General features: G+C 49.5%; 1 protein-coding gene across 1 annotated transcript; it reads right to left on the bottom strand.

Annotated features, from left to right (window-relative positions):
• Positions 1 to 17770: 17770 nt before the first annotated feature.
• Positions 17771 to 21204, bottom strand: LOC147982538 (uncharacterized). The gene is made up of 2 exons (XM_087516329.1): positions 19719 to 21204; positions 17771 to 18522 (listed from the first exon to the last, which is right to left on the bottom strand). Exons 1-2 carry the CDS (start codon positions 21202 to 21204, stop codon positions 17771 to 17773), a joined length of 2238 nt encoding a protein of 745 aa, XP_087372455.1.
• Between the last annotated feature and the right edge of the window lie 663 nt (positions 21205 to 21867).

Below are 21867 nucleotides of genomic sequence, written 5' to 3'. Positions count from 1 at the left end.
TGGCTTCATCGTTAGCCGGAAGTAACCAGGGCATGACGAAGTCCTCCAAAGTTATTTTGGAATGGTGTCCCGGATAGGATAATTTGCCTTTTTGTATGAATTTCAGCAAAGGCCTTCCAAATAACGATATTTGGAAGGTTCTTGCTGAACTTTGTACCAAAAAGCGAATTATCTTATCTGGGACTCCATTCCAAAATAACTTTGGAGAGCTTCATACCATCATGCACCTGTTACTTTCGCCTAATGATGAAGACATGGTTTTGTTGAATCCTTTTACACTAGGCAACCTCCCGACCCCTCGGCGATCCTCTCGAACATGAGAGGAAGAAGAGGATAAAAAAAGAAGAGGAAGAAGAAAAAAAGAGGAGAAGAAGGTCGTCGAGGGTCGCCGAGCGGTAGAGGAGAAACCCTAAATAGAAAGTATCGTCGGTGTGAGGTACATGTACCGTCGGTGTCGGACACTACATCCACGTCCCACAAGTGGCGCGGGCTTCGACGCCCACGTCACTTGTGGGACGTGGATGTAGTGTCCGACACCGATGGCCACATGTATCTCACACCGACGATACTTCCTATTTAGGGTTTCCTCTACCGTTCGGCGACCCTGACCCTCGACGACCCTCGATTCCGATAAAATAAAGAGGAAGAAGAAGAAAAAAAAGAGAAGAAGAGAATAGAAAGTATCGTCGGTGTGAGATACATTTTAGGGTTTCCTCTACCGTTCGGCGACCCTGACCCTCGACGACCCTCGATTCCGATAAAATAAAGAGGAAGAAGAAGAAGAAAAAAAGAGAAGAAGAGAACCTCTACCATTCACGTCACTTGTGGGATGTGGATGTAGTGTCTGACACCGACGGCCACATGTATCTCACACCCACGATACTTGCTATTTAGGGTTTCCTCTATCGCTCGGTGACCCTCGACGACCCTCGTTCCCGATAAAAAAAAGAGGAAGAAGAAGAAAAAAGAGGAGAAGAAAGAATTGGGGAGTTCTTACTCCTCTATTCTTTCTTCTCCTCTTTTTTTCTTCTTCCTCTTCTTTTTTATCCTTGAAGCATTGTCGAGGCCACCCCAAACCCTAGAGAAGCAGCGTCGAGGCCACTAATTAATATTATTTCTATGTTTATGCCACTAATATATCCATCTGTCATGTTTGAATAATAATTGCCATGTTGTCAATATTTGTAGAAACTATGGACATCGCCCGAGATGAAGTACAAGAAGAGTTGTTGGGGGACATAATCGCACGAGGAAGTGATGCCATCTGCTCGTTGTTTCTCAACGAGACCGATGGTCTGGAAGCAGCTGCTTATGATGGCTCCGGTGACCTAATGCCGGTGCAAGAAGCAGACCGTGAGGATGGCTCCGGTGACCCAATGCCGGTGCAAGAAGGAGACCGTGATGACGTCTCCGGTGACCGAACCAAGTCCGGCCAGGAATATATAATAGTTAAGCTTCTGCTGACTAGCTAATTGATGCATTCATTGTTTTGGTATGTACACATATTAATTAAGTCTTTGTTCTTTTTTCTAGCCCTCCGGATCGAGCACAACTTCGGTAAAGAGACGAGGCCCGAAGAAAAAGTTGAGCTCGGATGAAAAGTTTGAGATCATAGCAATCGCGCCCGATGGCCAACCGATTGAAGCCCTCCGGACAAAGAGCGCATTTGTTGCTCAGTGCGGGGTTTTGGTTAGGGACAAGATCCCGGTCAGCATCTAGCAATGGTTTAAGCCGGCTACAGAAGACCCTGAGGTGTCTTATGTCAATGATATGCAGAAAAATGATCTTTGGACTGAGCTGAAGTCACCCTACCGCCAGAGGATAATCCAGAGAAGTCAGTTAAAGAGCAATTAATCAAGTCTTTTGCTCTTAAGAGGATGGCAGAACTATTCAGGAGGTGGAAGAAAGAGCTGAATAAGTTTGTCGAAAATAATGAGACACCAGAATTCAAGGGCAGATATGAGAAGATCAGAGATCACTGGCCTACATTTGTGGCCCACAAGATATCGGAAAAGAGTAAGAAGATGTCGGCGACAAACAAGCAAAATGCTGCGAAGAAGAAGCATCACCATCGCACGGGGTCAGGTGGCTACCTCGTAGCCTGACCTAAGTGGGCCAAGACTGAGAATGATCTTGTTGATAAAGGGATCGAACCAGAGACAATTAACTGGCCAGACCGTTGCCGGACTTGGTTCTTCGGGGCTGGCGGAACCTTGGGACCCTGTAACAGGGAAGTGCATTTGGACGAACGATCAAATGGACATACCGGTCAGGAAGCTTCAGCACTATATCGAAGCAGCGCAACAAGGGACGTTCTTTCCAGACAGAGAGAACGGCGAGCTCACAATGGCCCTCGGGAATCCTGAGCACCCTGGACGGACACGAGGCACTCCAGGCTCCATTCCGTGGAAGGTTGGGTTTCCGGACGCAGGCGGTTACAAATCCCATGAGAGGAGGAAAAAAGTGCAGCAGACCCAAATGCAGGCGCTGCAAGCAAGGGTACAAGCGATAGAGGAACGAGAAGCAAATCGTAGCAAACGTACTACCGAAGCTTCCCCCGAAGCTACCCCGCCATCTCAGCGGAGAAGCAGCGTGGCTTCCACCGAGCTGCTTCAGCCGGAGCATGCCTTGACGGCTCCTGCCAGCTATCCCGTGGATGCTATCACGGAGTCTCAAAATTGCCACCTTATGACGCAATGGATGAATTTGAAGGTCAAGGCGGCTGTTGGCTCTGTTTATCCTACTGAACCCGGCGCAACTTTTCACTGCCGGCCGATTCCAGAAGGATATGCTAGGGTGATGGTGGATGAAATAACGGAGGGATTTGAGGACCTCCAGCTTGACCACCCTACCGGTGAAGGGGAGACTAGGCTGGGGTCTGCTCTGAAGACTCCATGCCTATGGCGGAAGGAGCTCATCAACCTTCCGAACTGGACGCCTCCGCCTCCTCCTCCTCCTCCGGCAAGTCAGGGCACTCCCCTCCTCCACCGCCTCCTCCTCCGGCGATTCAGGGCACTCCGCCTCCTCCACCGCCTCCTCCTCCGGCGAGTGACGATCAGGGCACTCGACCGGCTCCTTCTCCAGCGCGTGGCGGCATTCCGCCTCCTTCTCCGCCTGCGCCGACGCACCCGAGAAGCCAGCGTCCTCCTTCTCCGCCTCGTCAGCAAGGGCGGAAGAGACCTGCCGCCGCTCCGGCTGCTCCGGCGCGTCGTAGTCCTTTTCCTCCGCCTCGTAAGCAAGTAAAGAAGACAATCGCTCCGTCTGCTCGGCCGGCGTCTAGCAGTACAGCCAGAGGCGGGAGGACATACAGATTCGGTCCTTCTCTGAAGACTCCAGAGAAGTTACCATACGAGAGGACCCCGGAGGAGAACGCTGAGATCGCACGAACCGAAGTGGATGACTGGTTTCAAGGGTTGAAAGCAAAGAGACATCCACTTCCGGAGGAGAAGGTAGATCCGGTGAAAGCGAAGCACACTCTGGCTGCCCTGACAAAACCACCCAAGTCTCCGCCGAAAGGAAACTATGAGCGCATTATTGGAAAGGAATTTGCCGAAGTGGAGCGGTCGGGAAGTACTGTCAGTGATCAAAGGCTGAAAGAATGACGAGCTGGGAAACAAATTGCCCAGCTCGGCGAACAAGCAAAGCAATCGTGCCCCCCGCTCAAGGTGCCTAGCCACAACGTTGCTAATGATCCGAGGATGGTGCCCGGTTATAGCAATCTTGCAGATTACCTGCCCGATGATGTACATTATGAACCCATGGAGGTGCAGATACAAAGATACGAGTACGGGAAGCCTCTCGTCAAAGATGAAAGATCTCTATCAACGATGATGCGAAGATTGCATGATTGGTACTTGAAAATCTGCAGAGACTCTGGGGGGAGGAGTACTTTGTATGTGAAAGTTAAAAAGGAGGATGACCTCGTTGGAATTGAACTGTTGCCTGTTCCATTTGAGGAGTTCTATCAGTTTTTCAATCAATTGGCCCTCGATAAAACAACGGTCGCCTACTACTGTCTGTAAGCAGTACTACTTCTGTCATTAAGTCTCTCTATATAGCTCAGCTCTTTCATTGCATGTATTTATAATCATCCTCACTATATTATGCAGATTGAAGATCGCCGAATTGAAGAAAAGACAAGTCAGTGATATTGGGTTCATTAACACATATCTCATAGATGCAACTCAGGTTAAATTTCATGCCGCAGCTACCGAGGCCAACTTGCTACGATCGTTGGTAATAAATGAAAACAAAGATATAATACTCTTTCCTTACAACTTCAAGTGAGTGTTACTGTCTTGTGCGTATTCGGTTTCCCTTACATAATAGTCAAGGTTATAGTAATGTAATTGATGAGTTATGCATGCGTGTGCAGTTTCCACTATATTCTCCTAGAGATTAAGCTTGAGCAGGGACTAGTAACCGTCTTAGACTCAAGACGAAAAGATCCCCAGGACTATGCAGACATGACTCAAATACTCGAGAAGTAAGTTAAATCGATAATTATCCACCATATCAGCAACTTTGTTCATTTCCTGATATATCAAGTAATTGTTTTCTTTGTCCGGCAGGGTTTGGAGAAAATTCACCAGAAAAGCTTCGGGACTGCCGAAGGAGCTGCAATTTAGACACCCGAAAGTAAGTACTATAGTAGCATGTTCCGCGCATCTACTAGTCATTCAAGCGCTAGTTTCATCAATACGATTTGGCATTCTTGCTTATCAGTTTGATTGACCTCTATTTCTTGTAAAGTGGTTGTGGCAGGAACAAGGGAATGATTTCTGTGGATACTACGTTTGCGAGTCCATCCGCCACACGACCTGTGAGCGGGGCTACACTGACGAACAATATGAAGTACGTAAATAACAACATTCACAATTTTATTTTATTACCATCATTTGTGTTGAGTTTCATTCATTCATATATATATATGTATTGACCCCCTTCTTTAAATTAGATGTTTCGGAAGCGGGATGAACTCCTAGCACCAGCTCTCATGCGAGCAATTCAAGAGGAATTGGCGGCATTCTTTCTTGACCACGTGATCCCTGAAGACGGAGAATTCTATGTGGACCCTGAGTCCGTATGATTATATTTGTAAGAGATAATTATTGTATATATGTAGCCGGTAGTGTCGGATAGATATACGAGAACTTGTTGTTCGACCAATCTCTCAGAGAAGGAGAGGTGGTCGATATCACCTCTCTCTGTATGCATATATGTTCATGACAATCTTCTGTTTCCTTCGTTTGCTTACTAGCTAGCTAGCGTGTCTAGTCCTCTCTATACGTATGTATAGTACGTAGCGTCGACCAAGCATGGACATAAGAGAGGACACTTCTCTCTATTAATTATAGCTAGCTAACACAATATATGAAACACCTAAATTAACTCCCCCAAACCCCCAAACCCCCCCCCTTTCAAAAAAAAAACAAAAACCCCAACCATAGAAATGCTGACGCGTGGATGCCTATTGGTTCCGGTTGGTGCCACCAACCGGGACCAAAGGGTCTCCTGCCCGGGCTCCGCGCACAGGCCACGTGGAGGCCCATCTGTCCCGGTTCTGGATTGAACCAGGGCTAAAGGGACAGGGCATTAGTACCGACCCTTTAGTCCCGGTTCCAGAACCGGGACAAAAGGCCCTTACGAACCGGGACAACAGACCCTTTTTCTACCAGTGCTACAAATCCCTGGTTCCCTCTGCGAAGGGCCTGTCAATTTACTTTTATGCTGAGTCATCATCCTCTTATTAAAAAGCACCAGTTGGAGAGCACCGCTGTCATTTGCATCCATTACTGTTAGTTTACATCGAGTATTACTTGACTGGATCTCTTTTACCATGAATTACAATGTCTAGTCAGTCCTTGATCTTTAAAGGTGCTCTGCATTTATGTTTTGCGGTCTCAGAAAGGGCTAGCGAGATACCATCTTGTTATATCATATCATGATTGTTTTGAGAAAGTGTTGTCATCCGAGATTTATTATTATTGCTCGCTAGTTGATTATGTCATTGATATGAGTAAACATGAGACCTAAATGTTATTGTGAATATGGTTAGTTCATAATCTTTGCTGAAAACTTGAATGTCGGCTTTACATGTCTACAACAACAAGAGCAAACAGAGTTTGTAAAAATTATTCTTTATCACTTCCATTTTATCAACTGAATTGCTTGAGGACAAGAAAAGGTTTAAGCTTGGGGGAGTTGATACGTCTCCGTCGTATCTACTTTTCCAAACACTTTTGCCCTTGTTTTGGACTATAACTTGCATGATTTGAATGGAACTAACCCGGACTGACGCTGTTTTCAGCAGAATTGCCATGGTGTTATTTTTGTGCAGAAATAAAAGTTCTCGGAATGACCTGAAAATCAATGGAGAATTATTTTGAAATATATAAAAAATACTGGAAGGAAGATCCACGTCAGGGGGGCCTCCACCTGTCCACGACGGTGGGGGCGCGCGCCCTACCCCCTGGGCGCACCCCCTGCCTCGTGGGCCCCCTGACGCTCCACCGACCTCAACCCTGACTCCATATATTCACTTTCGGGGAGAAAAAAACAGGGAGCAGGATTCATCGTGTTTTAGAATCCGGAGCTGCCGACAAGCCCTAAACTCTCGCGGGAGGGCTGATCCGGAGTCCGTTCGGGGCTCCGGAGAGGGGAATCCGTCGCCATCGTCATCATCAACCATCCTCCATCACCAATTTCATGATGCTCACCGCCGTGCGTGAGTAATTCCATCGTAGGCTTGCTGGACGGTGATGGGTTGGATGAGATTTATCATGTAATTGAGTTAGTTTTGTTAGGGTTTGATCCCTAGTATCCACTATGTTCTGAGATTGATGTTGCTATGACTTTGCTATGCTTAATACTTGTCACTAGGTGCTACCTCTTGAGCACTGCGTTGGTTTTTCCCCGAAGAGGAAGGGATGATGCAGCAAAGTAGCGTAAGTATTTCCCTCAGTTTTTGAGAACCAAGGTATCAATCCAGTAGGAGGCTACGCGCGAGTCCCTCGTACCTGCACAAAACAAATAAATCCTCGCAACCAACGCGATAAGGGGTTGTCAATCCCTACACGGCCACTTATGAGAGTGAGATCTGATAGATATGATAAGATAATATTTTTGGTATTTTTATGATAAAGATGCAAAGTAAAATAAAAGCAAAGGAAATAACTAAGTATTGGAAGATTAATATGATGAAGATAGACCCGGGGGCCATAGGTTTCACTAGTGGCTTCTCTCAAGAGCATAAGTATTCTACGGTGGGTGAACGAATTACTGTTGAGCAATTGACAGAATTGAGCATAGTTATGAGAATATCTAGGTATGATCATGTATATAGGCATCACGTCCGAGACAAGTAGACCGACTCCTACCTGCATCTACTACTATTACTCCACCCATCGACCGCTATCCAGCATGCATCTAGAGTATTAAGTTAATGAAAACAGAGTAACGCCTTAAGCAAGATGACATGATGTAGAGGGATAAACTCATGCAATATAATGAAAACCCCATCTTGTTATCCTCGATGGCAACAATACAATACGTGCCTTGCTGCCCCTACTGTCATTGGGAAATGACACCGCAAGATTGAACCCAAAGCTAAGCACTTCTCCCATTGCAAGAAAGATCAATCTAGTAGGCCAAACCAAACTGATAATTCGAAGAGACTTGCAAAGATAACCAATCATACATAAAAGAATTCAGAGAAGATTCAAATATTGTTCATAGATAGACTTGATCATAAACCCACAATTCATCGGTCTCAACAAACACACCGCAAAAAGAAGATTACATCGAATAGATCTCCACAAGAGAGGGGGAGAACATTGTATTGAGATCCAAAAAGAGAGAAGAAGCCATCTAAATAATAACTATGGACCCGTAGGTCTGAGGTGAACTACTCACACTTCATCGGAGGGGCTATGGTGATGATGTAGAAGCCCTCCGTGATGGATACCCCCTCCGGCGGCTCCGGAACAGGCCCCAAGATGGGACCTCGTGGATACAGAAAGTTGCGACGATGGAATTAGGGTTTTGGCTTCGTATCTGATCGTTTGGGGGTACGTAGGTATATATAGGAGGAAGGAGTACGTCGGTGGAGCAACAGGGGGCCCACGAGGGTGGAGGGCGCGCCAGGGGGGAGGGGGTAGGCGCTCCCCCCTACCTCGTGGCCTCCTCCTTTGTTTCTCGACGTAGAGTCCAAGTCTCCTGGATCATGTTCGGTGAGAAAATCACGTCCCTGAAGGTTTCATTCCGTTTGGACTCCGTTTGATATTCCTTTTCTTTGAAACTCTAAAATAGGCAAAAAAACATCAATTCTGGGCTGGGCCTCCGGTTAATAGGTTAGTCCCAAAAATAATATAAAAGTGGATAATAAAGCTCAATAATGTCCCAAACAGTAGATAATATAGCATGGAGCAATCAAAAATTATAGATACGTTGGAGACGTATCACTAGGGCCCGAGTGCCATAATTTCAGATCTGAACCTATTATGTTTTCATCAATATATGAGAGTTCTTGATCCTATCTTGCAAGTCTATAGTCACCTACTATGTCTTATGATCCGGCAACCCGAAGTGAGAATAATCAGGACCACTCCCGGTGATGACTGTAGTTTGAGGAGTTCATTTATTCACTATGTGTTAATACTTTGTTACAGTACTCTATTAAAAGGAGGTCTTAATATCCCTTAGTTTCCAATAAGACCCCGCTGCCACGGGAGGGTAGGACAAAACATGTCATGCAAGTTCTTTTCCATAAGCACGTATGACTATATTCGGAATACATGCCTACATTACATTGATGAATTGGAGCTAGTTCTATGTCACCCAAGGTTATGACTGTTACATGATGAACCGCATCCGGCATAATTCTCTATCACCGATCCATTGCCTACGAGCTTTCAATATATTGTTCTTCGCTTATTTACTTTTCCGTTGCTATTGTTACCATCACTACAAAACACCAAAAAAATTACTTTTGCTACCATTACCTTTTACCACCGTTACCACTACTATCATATTACTTTGCTACTAAACACTTTGCTGCAGATATTAAGTTTCCAGGTGTGGTTGAATTGACAACTCATCTGCTAATACTTGAGAATATTCTTTGGCTCTCCTTGTGTCGAATCAATAAATTTGGATTGAATACTCTACCCTCAAAAACTGTTGCGATCCCCTATACTTGTGGGTTATCATGCATCTCCTAGATAGATCCTGCGTGATCGTAGGAAAATTTTAAAATACTACGTTCCCCAATAACCGCATCACCAACCGCTGTTGAAGGCGGTGTGTACGAGATTGGAGCAAGCGGCTATAGAGGTTTTTTCGCAACATGGGTGCCAGCATAACCTCTAGATCGGTCCACCACCGCTTACGATATGAGGGTCAATCAATACAACAAAAATTTCAGCCATCCTACAATTTCTACACTGCAATATATGATCCCCTCGCTGTCAAGTGCTTTTCACCGGAGAAAATATCACGTTACATGTTGTAACCATGTGTGCTTGTGCCACACTCATAAAATTCCATCTAGCTGGCTTCGTATCGTATTTCAGTCTACCATGGCCAAAAGTATCAGTCGGAGCTTGCCAAGCCAGTACTTCGGTAAGAAAAAGACACCAGGACCTGCTTCAACATTGGGCATGACAGAGGGCCGACGTCTCGCATTAGGCAGCATCACTTCGCAAATTTGACCGGCCAAGTCATGGACACCGCCCCTTCTTCAGATCAACCTTGCACACACAAATCGATAAGAACACAGATATGCCATCAGTAGGAAGAAAAATTGATTTGAAGAGGATGTGTGGCAACTAGGTTAGAGAACTTATTGTGTCGAATATTGTGTACAAGATAGGTTATAGTTGGACTTGTAGTAGTATTGTGTTTGCATAGGATATGGAGTCGTGTCCTAGTAGGACACTTGTGTAGAAATGCATGCTCTAGCCAATGCAACCAAAAAATCAATCTAATGAAAAAGACTAGGCAATATATTTATACGTCAACACTTCCCCTCATGTGTAGCTCACTCAGGCCTAAATGTGGATCGAAAGTAGACTGCAATTTTAATTGCGCCGGACGGGTCTTGAACTCAAGACCTCTTGGCTCTGATACCAGGTAGAAGTGCATGCTCTAGCCAATGCAACCAAAAAACCAATCTAATGAAAGAGACTAGGCAATACATTTATTTGTTGGAACCGTGGCTATGCCCTTGCTCTACCTCTCTCTCGCTGCACCTTTATCTCTCTCTGAACTAGATCACCGGAGGAAGAAGGAAGAAGAAGGAAGAAGGACAGAGACACAAGTACTTTTGTGGCGCACGTACACCACCCACCGCTCGAACGGCATCCTTTTCTTTCCCTGAGCACGTACTCAGCTGCTCACTACAACACGAGGAGAACGGAACTTATACATGCATGCCCAACGGCCACGACCGCTCCCGCAGCTGCCTTGCTGCCCACTTCGCGCACGCCCCGCGCTCCCAGCTCCCACGCCCGCAACGCACGCATGCCATGGGTTGTGACTCGGTCTAGCGCCCGGCGCGGCAACACCCTTGCGCATCCGTCTAACCGACCCGATCACACACACAACGCGCCTCGTATACCTACGCCACGGAGCCGGCCGCGCCCGACTCGCCCGACGCGCGCCCATGCACGCGCTTGGTGCACCTGACGCGGACGCCGCCATCATAGGCATGGCTTGCTGCTAACATTCACGCCCCAAGCCATGGCCCTTGCACACGTCAGGCTCGTCGTCGACGTCGCACCATGGCCGTCGCACCGCGCCGCTGCGGCCTCCGCTGAGCGGCACCCCACGTCCCGCGCTCCCAGGCTCGTGTACACGACGCGCACACACGCAGTCGCCACGGCCCGAGTCCAGCGCCCCGACGCGGTCAGTCCTCCGCTGCCTTCGCCACGCTGTCGTCGTCGTAGCCGCACTCCCACGTCCCCGTGCTCCCGGCTCGCGCTCCCGTCGCGCACGTATGCGATCTGCGCAACCAGGTCCAGCGCCTCGACGCGGTCCACTCCCGCGGTCCAGACGCGCCCGACGCGTCCGGTGCGCACCCATAACACGCACCGGTCGCGCCCGGCTCGCCGCCGCGCTTATTGCCCTGCACCGCTGCGCTGTCAACCGCAGCGCAGCGCCTCCACGGTCGTCGCGCCGAGCCGTCGCGGCCTCTGCGACACCATGCAGGTCCTCCGCGACCTCCTCGTCTCCGCGACCGCCGTTGCTCGTCGTGCGCACGGCATCACGCCACACCGCCGTGGACTCGCCGCGCATTGCCGATGCCACGCGCTCGCCACGCGGCCGGCATCACGCCACACCGCCGTGGACTCGCTGCGCGTTGCCGACGCCACGCGCTCGCCGCGCGCCGTTGCCAAGATCTTCATGTCCGCCGCGCACCACGCGCACCGCGGACGCCGCCGCGCGCCACGGCCGCTCCTCGAACCTGGCTCTGTATACCAATTGTTGGAACCGTGGCTATGCCCTTGCTCTACCTCTCTCTCTCTCGCTGCACCTTTCTCTCTCTCTCTGAACTAGATCACCAGAGGAAGAAGGAAGGAGAAGGAAGAAGGACAGAGACACAAGTATTTTTGTGGCGCACGTACACCACCCGCCGCTCGAACGGCATCCTTTTCTTTCCCTGAGCACGTACTCAGCTGCTCACTACAACACGAGGAGAACGGAACTTATACATGCATGCCCAACGGCCACGACCGCTCCCGCAGCTGCCCTGCTGCCCACTTCGCGCACGCCCCGCGCTCCCAGCTCCCACGCCCGCAGCGCACGCATGCCATGGGTCGTGACTCGGTCCAGCGCCCGGTGCGACAACACCCCTGCGCCTCCGTCTAACCGACCCGATCACACACACAACGCGCCTCGTATACCTACACCACGGAACTTATACGTCAACAACTTGTATCCTAGGCTTTTTATATATAGTGGGGGTAGACACATGATGTAATCTATTCCAACATAATAGCACAGGAACGCAGGAGAAGCCGGCGGCATGTGCCGGCGTCCAGGGCGACCAGGTGCGGTATTGTAGCGGTGTCATGAGGAGGAGCGCTTATAATCAGGCTCTGGGGATGTAGCCATATCGGTGAACCTCATTAACAAATCTCGGTGTCATGCTCGGGTGATGATTGCTTGGTCCTCGGATGATCGACGTATGCTTCGAATTTATTATAACAAGTGGAAGCTATGGATCCTTGATCTAAAGGAAGTATCGAGTCAAGATGCAGCCAGCTGTGGCGTGGTTCTCGGCAAAATTGGAAAATGCATATCAATGGAAGGCACATGTACGAGTATGCAAGGAGTTGAGAGTCGAGACGTAAGGCGATCGGTAGATCGGTCAGGCGAGCGTACAGGCAACATCACGTGCATGAAGCGGCGGGGGCGGCGGGACGTGTAGCAGCTGAATTCCGGGCGAGATCGCATTGATTCGATCCGTGCGTGGTACACGCGGACGTCCACGCAGAGCAAGTACTCCCTTCGTTCGAAAATACTTATCATTAAAATAGATAAAAAGATATGTATATAGAACTAAAATATATCTACATTGCTTGTTATTTATTTTGATGACAAGTATTACCGGATGGAAGGAGGCGATACGGTCCAAGGCCCATTAGGACGAGGCTGGGCAGGTGGCCGCTTGCTGGGCTATGGCCGGCTGATGTGGAGGCTGCTAGGTGCATGAGAGGCTGCGTGCATACATGCTGAAGCGAGGATTTGTTTGAGAAAAAAGAAGGGGACCGAGGCAGCTCTTTGTACATGGCATCAGGTTGGCAAAGGCTTGGGCATGCAAAGCTAGCATTGGAAGTTATGGAAGGGAGCTACTCCACGTGAAGACCAAAGCTATATTTGGATTTGCAACTAGTATACTCCGTGTACTTGGGATCACGGAAAGAGTGCTTGATGTTTTTTCACAGGTCAGTCGTACAAAGAATCATGGCGCCAATGGGTATCAGGTTTGAGGTGGAGAAGTTCGACGGAACTGACGACTTTGGGTTATGGCAGACAATGGTGAAGAAATTTGTTGACACAACAGGGATGCTTGAAGGCGTTGCTGGATGTCAAGCCAGACGGACGATGAGGAATGTGAGGAGTTGCATATGGCTTCGGCAAAGGAAATTCGGCTCGGGTTAGACATATAGGGCGGTTTGCTTGGACAGTCTGATGGATCGACGCAAATCGGTTGGTACAGAAGACAGTGGCGGGATCGGTGACGATGACATAGGAGCGTGATGCTGATGGTGACTGATTTCTGGGGCGTGGAAACACGTGGCGCAAGCCTGAGACTTGTGTGGCTTCGACAAGACTATGGCGCGGAATTGATTCAAGATGGTGCACATGAGAGATTTAAGTCGACGGGGTGCGAGGGTGGATGGATCATCTACCATGGAATCATGTTGAAGGTGGAGCTGGATTGAGGGGCTACGGTGTAGGGATCCAAAGAATCGAAGCCTATCAGCGGGGGAAAAGTGAGTGACACGTAGTTCGGACTGGAGCCCAGTGGTCTGATGGAAACATCAAACTTGTCATCGGTTTGTGATGATCGGTGGTACTCTGCAGCGGGGTTGAGTGGTGTGGGTTCGCGACCCATGAGAGTCGACCGGGACAGTGAAGGCTCGATGCGGTAATAGCGGCGAGGCGTGCGGTGTGCAAGAGGACATGGAGATGGGCCAGGGCTCTGGTGGTCATACATGTGGTGAGACAACTGCGAATTTGACTCGGGATGACTACAAGCAATGGTGAAATTCTTTCAAGTTTCAGACAGATGGTCAAGGAAGGGCGGTGATGTTGAGTTCAGATAACTCTTATGTGTGACACCCAATACGGGAGTTGTTCACTTTCAGGCAAGTCGGTGATCGGTGTGTGATGGTATTGGACGGATACTCTGAAGTTGAAAGCACAAACTAGAGTAACAAGGAACTTAATTTTGCTCGAGTGTTGACTGTGATCAAGAAAAGAAGGGACTACAAGTTGCGAGTGAAGTCATATGGAGTCTTTGGAGTATCGGCGGTACTCATGGGATAAACTCAAATCCAATGTACATGGAAGTTTAACGCATTGACGAATTCAAGGTGGTGGAGAATATTCGCCAAGGTGGAGTTTGTTGGAATTGTGTCGAATATTGTGTACAAGGTAGGTTACAGTTGGACTCTGAGTAGTATTGTGTTTATATAGGATATGGAGTCGTGCCCTAGTAGGATACTTATATTCTAGGCCTCTCATATATAGTGGGGGTAGACACGATGTAATCTATGCCAACATAGTAGCACAGGAATGCAGGGGAAGCCGGCGGCATGTGCCGATGTCCAGGGCGACCAGGTGCGATATTGTAGCGGTGTCATGGGGAGGAGCGCCCATAGTCAGGCCCTGGGGATGTAGCCATATCGGTGAACCTCGTTAACAAATCTCGGTGTCGTGCTCGTGTGATGATTGCTTGGTCCTCGAATGATCAACGTATGCCTCGGATTTATTTAACAAGAACTTTATTTCATCTTCAGGGAGCCGTCACCGTCTCGTCTTTCTGAGCAGGACAGAACTCTAACAAATCTCAAAAGAACGACCAGCAATGGAGCCCTCGCGCCGGCCCTTGCCAGGATCCACCTCGCCCCATGGTCCTAGGGCCATCAGAGCCGAGGCAGACCTGCGGCGGAGCCGGCGAAAGGCACAAACCATAGCTTTTTTGGAGGAGGAGGAGGCGGCGGCTGCGTTGTAACGTTCGGCTGTTGTATAGATATAGATTGAGTCCTATTGGTTGCCAAAGTCATGGATATGGTCTACGGTTTGCTAAAATGTGCTGATTACTTGATTGATATGAACAAATGGTAAATTCTGCAGCTTTTTAAGACTTAGTTAGTTACTCTAGTGTTGGGTATTGCAATGCAGATTATTAGGTACCCTTTTTTCGGCACAAAAGAGCTTTTCTGATCTGCCCCATCATCGCTTGTATGGCTTAGGTGAGGCTATACTACACTGCTACTAGGCTTAACTCGCATAAGGTTGCAGATTGTAAGTCAGCGCAACATTATGATTATGTAAAGAATAAATTATTACATCGAGTCGAACCTGGATGTCTGCAGCTACCCAAACGGCATCAGTAGCGAGGTTGGCTTGATATACATTCCGTTGCTGTTCATTAAGGTATTATATTTTCTGATGAAATTCATTAGAGCAATTGATCAGTGCACTGATAAACTGTACGAATGTTGCTAGTTTTCATGTTTTCACATTTTAATTGATAATGACAGGCATCAGAGAAGTACTGCATCAGAAATTCAGAATGCCCAACAAAATGGAACTATTCATTCGATTACTTCTATGCATCAATCCTGGTACTCCTAGTCTACGTTCCAGGTACCTTTTCCTGTCCTTGCCGTCGATTCATGTCTCATTCATTAGCACCTAGTGTGTGTACGCTTACCATATTAACTTTGGGTACAGGAAGCCCACATATGTACACCTACATGCTTGGGCAGCGTAACTGCGTAAGAAGGCGCTTGCAAAGTCAAAGACCGCGTAAATCTTCTCGATATGTCCTATAAAATTCGGTGTCACATCATTGTGTTTCTCATTTGCGTCAGCAAATCAAAAGTCTGTTCTTGTTGGCACTAGATTATTAAACTCTGTCATCTGAATGTGGTTGTTGCTGAATTTGCATTTGGTTGCTAGATACAATGTCAAACAGTAAAGACCAACATTCGTGTGACGTAAACTTTGATGAATATAAGTTTTACCTATTACTCCCTCTGTCCCGAATTACTTGTCCTAGATTTTTCTAGATACGGATGTATCTAACAACGTGTTTAGATGTAGAAGGAATATCAGAAAGATATAATTACAAAAGTTCTCATAACTAATACCATTGTGAACACATTAATAGAATTGTTTTCAAAAACTGACATCTTTACTTTCAGTAGCCAAGAGATTGATGCCATATGATTCGCTTAAGAGAGATAATTAAATTTTCTAATCCTATCCTATATTGAATAGACATCTGGCTCCGGGGGGAAAAGCCACATTGTCCATCTGTACCAAAGGTTCCTCTGTGGCTGGCTTATGATCCTGGATCTCAGGTCGAGCACCTCGCCCGTGTCGGCAAAATAAACTGCATCCTTCTCTATCTCTCCAGATGCATGAATGGACTTGCAACAGTATCTGCTGATGAAGAGTGCTTGGTCACACAGTCCATCCTTCACCGGCACCCATGCCCCCATGGCGACATTCGCCTCGAACACATCAGCGTTGTGGGTGTACTTGCCACTATGTAGAGAATAATATTGTTTCCGTCTCACCATGTTAAACTTGTGGTTTGGTGGAAACTGGCTCAACGCATCTGGTGCGTGGCCTATCAATATATATATAGGGTACCAAGGGGTACAATACAGGTACAAATACAGTTATGGTATAATATACAGTCTAACACCCTCCCTCAATCTTAACTGTGGCCTGAGGTACTCAGTAAGTTAAGATTGCGTATACAACCTATGAACAAAGGAAGAGACAATGGTTTGGTGAAGATATCAGCAAGTTGATTCTTGGAGGAGATGAACTTGATCTGCAGGAACTTCTGTGCATCACGTTCTCTCACAAAATGATAATCAACTTCGATGTGTTTCGTTCGGGCATGAAATACCGGATTTGATGAGAGGTATGTGGCACCGATGTTGTCACACCAAAGGACAGGGGGCTGACTGTGAGAGATTTTCAATTCTCGAAGAAGGGACTGGACCCAAATAAGCTCAGCAGTGGCATCAGCAACCGCATTGTACTCAGCTTCGGTGCTACTCTGAGAAACTGTAGCCTGTTTCCAAGCACTCCAGGCGATCAGATTAGGACCAAAGAACACGGCATATCCCCCCGTGGATCGCCTGTCATCTGGGTTACCAGCCCAGTCCGCATCACTGAAGGCCGAGAGCACACTAGAAGGCGCCGGCCTGAGATGAAGTCCATAAGAGGCAGTGGAGCGAACGTAATGGAGAATACGTTTGATGGCAGTCAAGTGAGGCTCTCGAGGAGGATGAAGATACTGGCAGACACGGTTAACTGCATAGGAAATATCAGGCCGTGTGATGGTGAGGTACTGAAGAGCTCCAACAAGGCTTCGGTACTCTGTAGCATCATCAGCAGAGAGGGGATTCCCATCAGAAGCAGAAATAGGCATAGTGGAGGACACGGGAGTAGTGACAGCTTTGCACTCCAACATGCCAACACGCCGCAGGAGATCCTGAGAGTACTTCTGCTGAGAAAGAGCAAGACCATCATGTGGATATGTGACCTCCAGACCAAGAAAGTAATGAAGTTTTCCCAGATCCTTGATAGCAAAATCAGAACTGAGAGCCAGAACCAAACGATCAGTCGCCGCAGCAGAGGAGCTGACAAGGATGATATCATCAACATAGACCAGAATGTACATGGTGACTTCCGGTCGTTGAAGAATAAACAGTGACGTATCCGCAGTGGAGGGCACAAACCCATGAGCACGAAGTGCAGATCCCAGCCGAGCATGCCAAGCGCGAGGAGCCTGTTTGAGACCATAGAGTGCTTTCACCAAGCGACAAAGATGCTGAGGACGATCAGGGTCAACAAACCCTGGGGGCTGACGCATGTAGACCTCCTCCTGAAGGACACCATGAAGAAATGCATTCTGAACATCCAATTGACGAAGAGACCAACCTCGGGTGACAGCGAGTGATAGGAGCAGGCGAATAGTGGTTGGCTTAACAACAGGACTGAAGGTATCCTCCTAGTCAAGACCATACCGTTGCTTGAAGCCCTTAGCAACCAGCCGAGCCTTGTACCGCTCAACAGAAGCATCGGCGTGTCGTTTTACCTTGAAGACCCATTTGGAGTCAATGATGTTGATACCTGGACGGGGAGAAACCAGCTGCCAGGTGCCATTCTGACGAAGAGCCTGAATCTCGAGGTCCATAGCAGCACGCCAGTGAGGAATACTCATCGCTGCTTGATAGTGTCGAGGTTCCGCAGTAGGATCTGACTGCGCTTGAGCCAAGCAGGCAGCAATCCATGCAACAGTGCCATCAGTGTACTTCTTGGGCCGGTGAATACCACTCCGGCTACGTGTATGCGGTCGAAGAACCATAGGAGCTGGAGGCGGGTCCGCCGCTACCTCGTCAGGAGAAGCAGGCGACAGTGCAGGAGACGGGCTCTTGAGTGGCGAGGCCACATGCGGGGCAGGCGCGGGCGAGTCCGGCCCAATCGAGGAAGCTGACGCGGGCGAGACGGGCTCAGGTGAGGCCGGCCCAGGTGAGGCAGGCGGGGGCGACGCGGGCGATGGAGACCGCTCAAGCGAGGCCGGCCCACTGCCAGCCGGCCGCGCGGGCGACGAAGCGGCTGGGCCAGTCGGAGCCGAGGAGGAGGCCTCGGGGCGCTCGCCCGCCACATGTCCCATGCAGTGATCAACGACGCAGTCATTAGAAGCAGGTGCGGGCGACGCCGGTTCGTCAAGTAGCTCGAGACAAGCACCACGTCCGGTACCTGCACCGTGATTAGGCAATAACACAGGCGAATATGCAACATCCTCAAGTTGATCAGGCGAAATAAAGGAGATATGAGTGGATGATGACAACGATGAGGAAGATGGCAGGTTCGAAAAAGGAAACAGATTTTCGTCAAATACGACATCACGAGAAATATAGACTCTATTTGTTGGAACATGGAGACATTTGTAGCCTTTGTGAGGCCGAAGATGCGGCCAACAAGCACAGCCAAAAACCTTGAGAAAAGTGTAGTCAGGGAATTCATTAAACAGCAGTTCAAGCAGTGTCTTCATTTTTAATACTCGAGTAGGAGTTTGATTGATCAAGAAGCAAACAGTGGTAAAAGCATCACTCCAAAACCGAAAGTGCACGGAGGCATGAGCAAGAAGTGTAAGACCAGCTTCAACGATGTGGCGGTGCTTGCGCTCAACAGCACCGTTCTGCTGATGTGTATGTGGGCATGAAACACGATGAGATATCCCAAGCTTGTTAAAGAAAGAATTGAGGTTGCGGTATTCGCCCCCCAATCTGACTGAACATGAATGATCTTATGCTTGAGGTGTCTCTCAACATGCAATTGAAATTGTAAGAACACATGAAACACATCAGCTTTGCTTTTTAGGAGATAAAGCCACGTAAAGCGACGGTAGGCATCAATGAAGCTGACATAATATTTATGACCACTGACAGAGGTTTGAGCAGGGCCCCATACATCCGAAAACACAAGCTCTAATGGAGTAGTAACAACTCGGGATGAGGACACAAACGGTAACTGATGACTCTTTCCCTGTTGACAAGCATCACAAACTGCTAAAGTTTTATTACTAGATGACGCAGGGAGCTCATGTCTATGCAAAACATGGCGAACTATGGGAGACGCAGGATGCCCAAGCCGGGCATGCCAATGAGACACCGACGTGCAAACAGCGCTGAAGACCTCCGGAAAGGACGTCGCCTCCAACGCGTACATACCCTGATGGATGCGACCTCTAAGCAGAACCTCCCGTGTGGCTCGATCCTTAACCAAGAGATGAAACGGGTGAAATTCACAAAACACATCTTTATCATAAGTAAACTTACGAACAGATAGTAATGGACGAGTGACAAGTGGGACACGAAGGACATTACGAAGGCGAAGGCGACGAGAGGAACTAGACAGAAGGGAGGCCTGACCAACATGAGTAATGGGCATACCTGAACCATCAGCGGTGCGGACCTTGTCACGGCCGCGGTAGGGCTCCAGTGCCTGGAGGCGAGAAGCCTCATTGGTCAGGTGCTCCGTGGCACCCGTGTCAAGGTACCAGGCGGGATCGATCGGAAACGACGGCGTGTACCCGCCTGCACCGGGGTGGGTACCACCAGGGTGACCGGCGGAACTCTGTTCGGCGATGGCAGCTTGCTTCTCGTTGCCGCGCCCGTCGTTGGTGATGCCAAGGAAATCCCGCTTGAAGCGACGGTGGCAGCGAGAGGCATAGTGCCCGTGGATGCCACATAGTTGGCAGTCGACGTTGGGGCGGCCGCGGCGATCGGTGGTCACAGGAGGGCCATGGGACGGCGGTGATGGAGGGGGCTGGCGGCCACCACCTCCCATGGGCGGGCCAGTAGGAGGACGAGGTGGACGATGGCCACCAGCATCACGGTAGGCTGCATGGGCCTGAGGGTCATTCAGCTGCATCTCAGCATGGCGGGCGTCAACACGTTGCTCGATGGAGAGGAGGCGCGCATACAAGTCCCGGGAAGACAGGGGCGTCTCACGACCCCGCACCGCCTCAACCAGGTTGTCGTAGTCCTGATCGAGGCCCCGAAGAACAAAGTCAGTGAACTCCGTATCACGAAGCGGCTCCCCGATAGCTGACAGGGTGTCGGCAATCGTCTTGATCTTGTTGAAGTATACGTGCGCGGAGGAGTCGAGCTTCTTGCACTCGACAAGTTGTTGACGAAGAGCCGACGCGCGAGCCGAGGAGTGGGCTGAGAAGCTGTCCGCCATCATCGCCCATACATCAAGAGACGTGGCGGTGAACACCACCAGCCCAGCAACTCCTTCCGTCAGGGAGGACTGGAGCGCGAACAGGATAGCCTGGTCCTGTGCGACCCAGGCGCGGTACGCCGGGTTTTCGGCCGAGACCCGGGCACCGGTGGTCGTGACCGCGGGGATGAGGCGGGGCGGACACGGGTGGCTCCCGTCGATGTAGCCTTCGAGATGGCGGCTGCGAAGGAGCGGTAGGATCTGCGCCCGCCAATACAGGTAATTATCCTGCGTGAGGCGCACCGTGATGAGGTGCGTGAGCTGATAGGGACCATTGCCCGGGCCATCGGCGACCGGGGATCCAGCAGGGGCGACGACATCAGCCACGGTGGAGATGATGGGTGCCTCGGACGCGACGGGGTAGGGGGCGAGGAACGATGAGGCCGGGGGCGCCGATGGGGCCGAGGGCGGCACCGCGCTGGACGGCACCAGCGGCGCCGACGCGTAGGACGGCAGCGGAGGGAAGAACCCTGGAGCGAACTGCGACGAGCCAAGGTACAGAGGGCGCGAAGTGGTGGACGTAGCCATCTGGCTCGTGTTGCTGGCGGCGAGGATCGCCGCAAGCTGGGGCGGGATGAAGGGCGTCGCCGCGGGTGATGTCGCGGAGGCGGGCAGGGCAGCGGAAAAGGCCGAGGAAGCGCCAGAAGAACTCATGGCGATGACGATCTTGGTGGCAGCGCGGCAACCTAGGAGGAAGCAGCGGCGGCCAAGGACAGGAGGCGGCGGCTAGGGTTGGAAAAACCTAGTGTGATACCATGTTAAACTTGTGGTTTGGTGGAAACTGGCTCAACGCATCTGGTGCGTGGCCTATTAATATATATAGGGTACCAAGGGGTACAATACAGGTACAAATACAGTTGTGGTACAATATATAGTCTAACACACCATGAGCAACTTACCAAGAGACTCGACGATATGCCAGGTAATGATAAAGAGCTATGCATAATGGATGTCTTCTACAATTATATTGTCCATGCAGTCGTAATCATGCTCTCCATTTATAGTGTCGAGGTCTTGATCGCCACTACCCTTGGCAACATATTTGTGATGTTTCTCATCAACGTCACTCCACAAGTCATAACCATCATCAAGCTTGGATGAGTATGCCCAGACACGGAAGCGATCGACGTTGCTCCACACTTTAGAATGATCATCGGTCTTGAATTGCTGCCTTATGACACGCTTGGTTGTAGTGACGGTGGGCATGCCACTGGCATCGAAAGCAATATTGAGGTAGATGAGGTCCTCAGCCTGGGTGATCCCGTAGAGCCTATCTCCGATGAAGGCAATGTTAATGATGTATATTAGCACATATGC

Source organism: Triticum urartu, chromosome 3A (assembly GCF_056163025.1).
Source record: "Triticum urartu cultivar PI428250 chromosome 3A, HENAU_Tu73, whole genome shotgun sequence".
NCBI lineage: Eukaryota > Viridiplantae > Streptophyta > Magnoliopsida > Poales > Poaceae > Triticum > Triticum urartu.
The sequence above is the reverse complement of the archived record's forward strand: the minus strand, read 5'-3'. Positions and strand labels throughout refer to the sequence as shown.